Raw genomic sequence first — 1300 nt, forward strand, 5'->3', positions numbered from 1 at the left:
ATCACGGAATAACAAGCTGGCAGTTCTGCAGTCCTTCCTGGATCCTTCCCTGCACCGAGCCCCTGTCCCCTGGCCTCGGCTTCCTGCCTTCTCTCGTGTGCATTTCTGTTTACTGTGAGAGCACTCTGGTGGGGTTCATGGAGGCAGCTTCGAAGCTCTGTGGGCAGCTGTCTAGGGAGAAGGACAACTGAGAACACAGTTCTGCTTCCCTGTGACATTGAATGGCCCACGTGACTTACCTGTCTTTTCTAGAAGTCCATTCTAGGTGAGAGGGCTTTTCAAACCCCTCCTCTTTTCTTTTCAAATAATCCCCTTCTCCCTAGATATCTTCAGTCATGGAACTGGCTGAAGAGCCACAACCTGTAATCTCTGTCACCCAGAGTCAGAGGCCGCAGAGGTTCTGAGACCCAAGAGACACAGGAAGGAATTTGAGAGGCTGCAGTTCTGATTTATTGTGAAAGTTTACCTTGCTTCATATATCTTTCTTTGTGTTATTTTTAGGGAAAATGCCAAGTGGAATAAAAACCAACATCAAGTCAGCTTCAATGCATCCCTACCAGCGGTGAGTGTGGACGGCAGCCTCCACTCTCAGGTGATCTGTGCTGAGTTGAGCAATGAAATTATCTTTTGCTCAAGGCTTATTTAGATGGGTACAATAAAAGATGCAGGCTTTCAGCAAGAGACAGATCTCAGCTCCACTGTGAATAGCCATGGAACTTGGGAAAATGACCTATTTTTTCCTGAGCCGTGTTCTTGTCTGTAAATGGTGATAATACCTACCTCATAGGGTTGTTGTGAGGATTGAAATGGGAGAGTGAATGTAAGACACTTAGCACGGTATACAAAATACTGGGTCTTGAATAAATAATAGTTTCCTACTTTTCAACCCTGCCATTCCTTGTCCTACACACAGAGCTTACTTGATTTGGTTCAGCTCCATGGCAACAGTGAACTAATAGACACAGGATCAAGTAATCCAGGAACCATGGCGGCCTGAATGTTTCAGAAGCACACTGCCTCTGCAGGCCTTCTTGCCTAGGTTCCATCCTGCTGGCCTAAAAGCCACAGGTAAAGAGGTTTCTGAGGACGCTGTGCACTTACAGGTCTGATGAAGCCAGCACAGCTTTCACCTGGGAAATGGGTAAAAGTGCCCATCTTTTACCCTCCTCTGGTCTAAAGATGTCTAGGGACCAGCAGGTGAGAGACCTCTTTTTTTTTTTTTTTTTTTTTTTGGTTCTTTTTTTCGGAGCTGGGGACCGAACCCAGGGCCTTGTGCTTCCTAGGTAAGCGCTCTACCGAG

General features: G+C 46.6%; 1 protein-coding gene across 1 annotated transcript; it reads left to right on the forward strand.

The window, feature by feature from the left end:
• Nucleotides 1-884, forward strand: Med8 (mediator complex subunit 8). Its single transcript, NM_001108673.1, is given in 2 exon segments — nucleotides 1-265; nucleotides 502-884. Coding segments are annotated over 2 exon segments (189 nt in total). The 5' UTR covers nucleotides 1-221; the 3' UTR covers nucleotides 647-884.
• The last annotated feature ends 416 nt before the right edge of the window (nucleotides 885-1300 follow it).

The sequence above is a fragment of the Rattus norvegicus genome, chromosome 5 (assembly GCF_021556685.1).
Source record: "Rattus norvegicus strain SHRSP/BbbUtx chromosome 5, alternate assembly SHRSP_T2T, whole genome shotgun sequence".
Taxonomy (NCBI): Eukaryota; Metazoa; Chordata; class Mammalia; order Rodentia; family Muridae; genus Rattus; species Rattus norvegicus.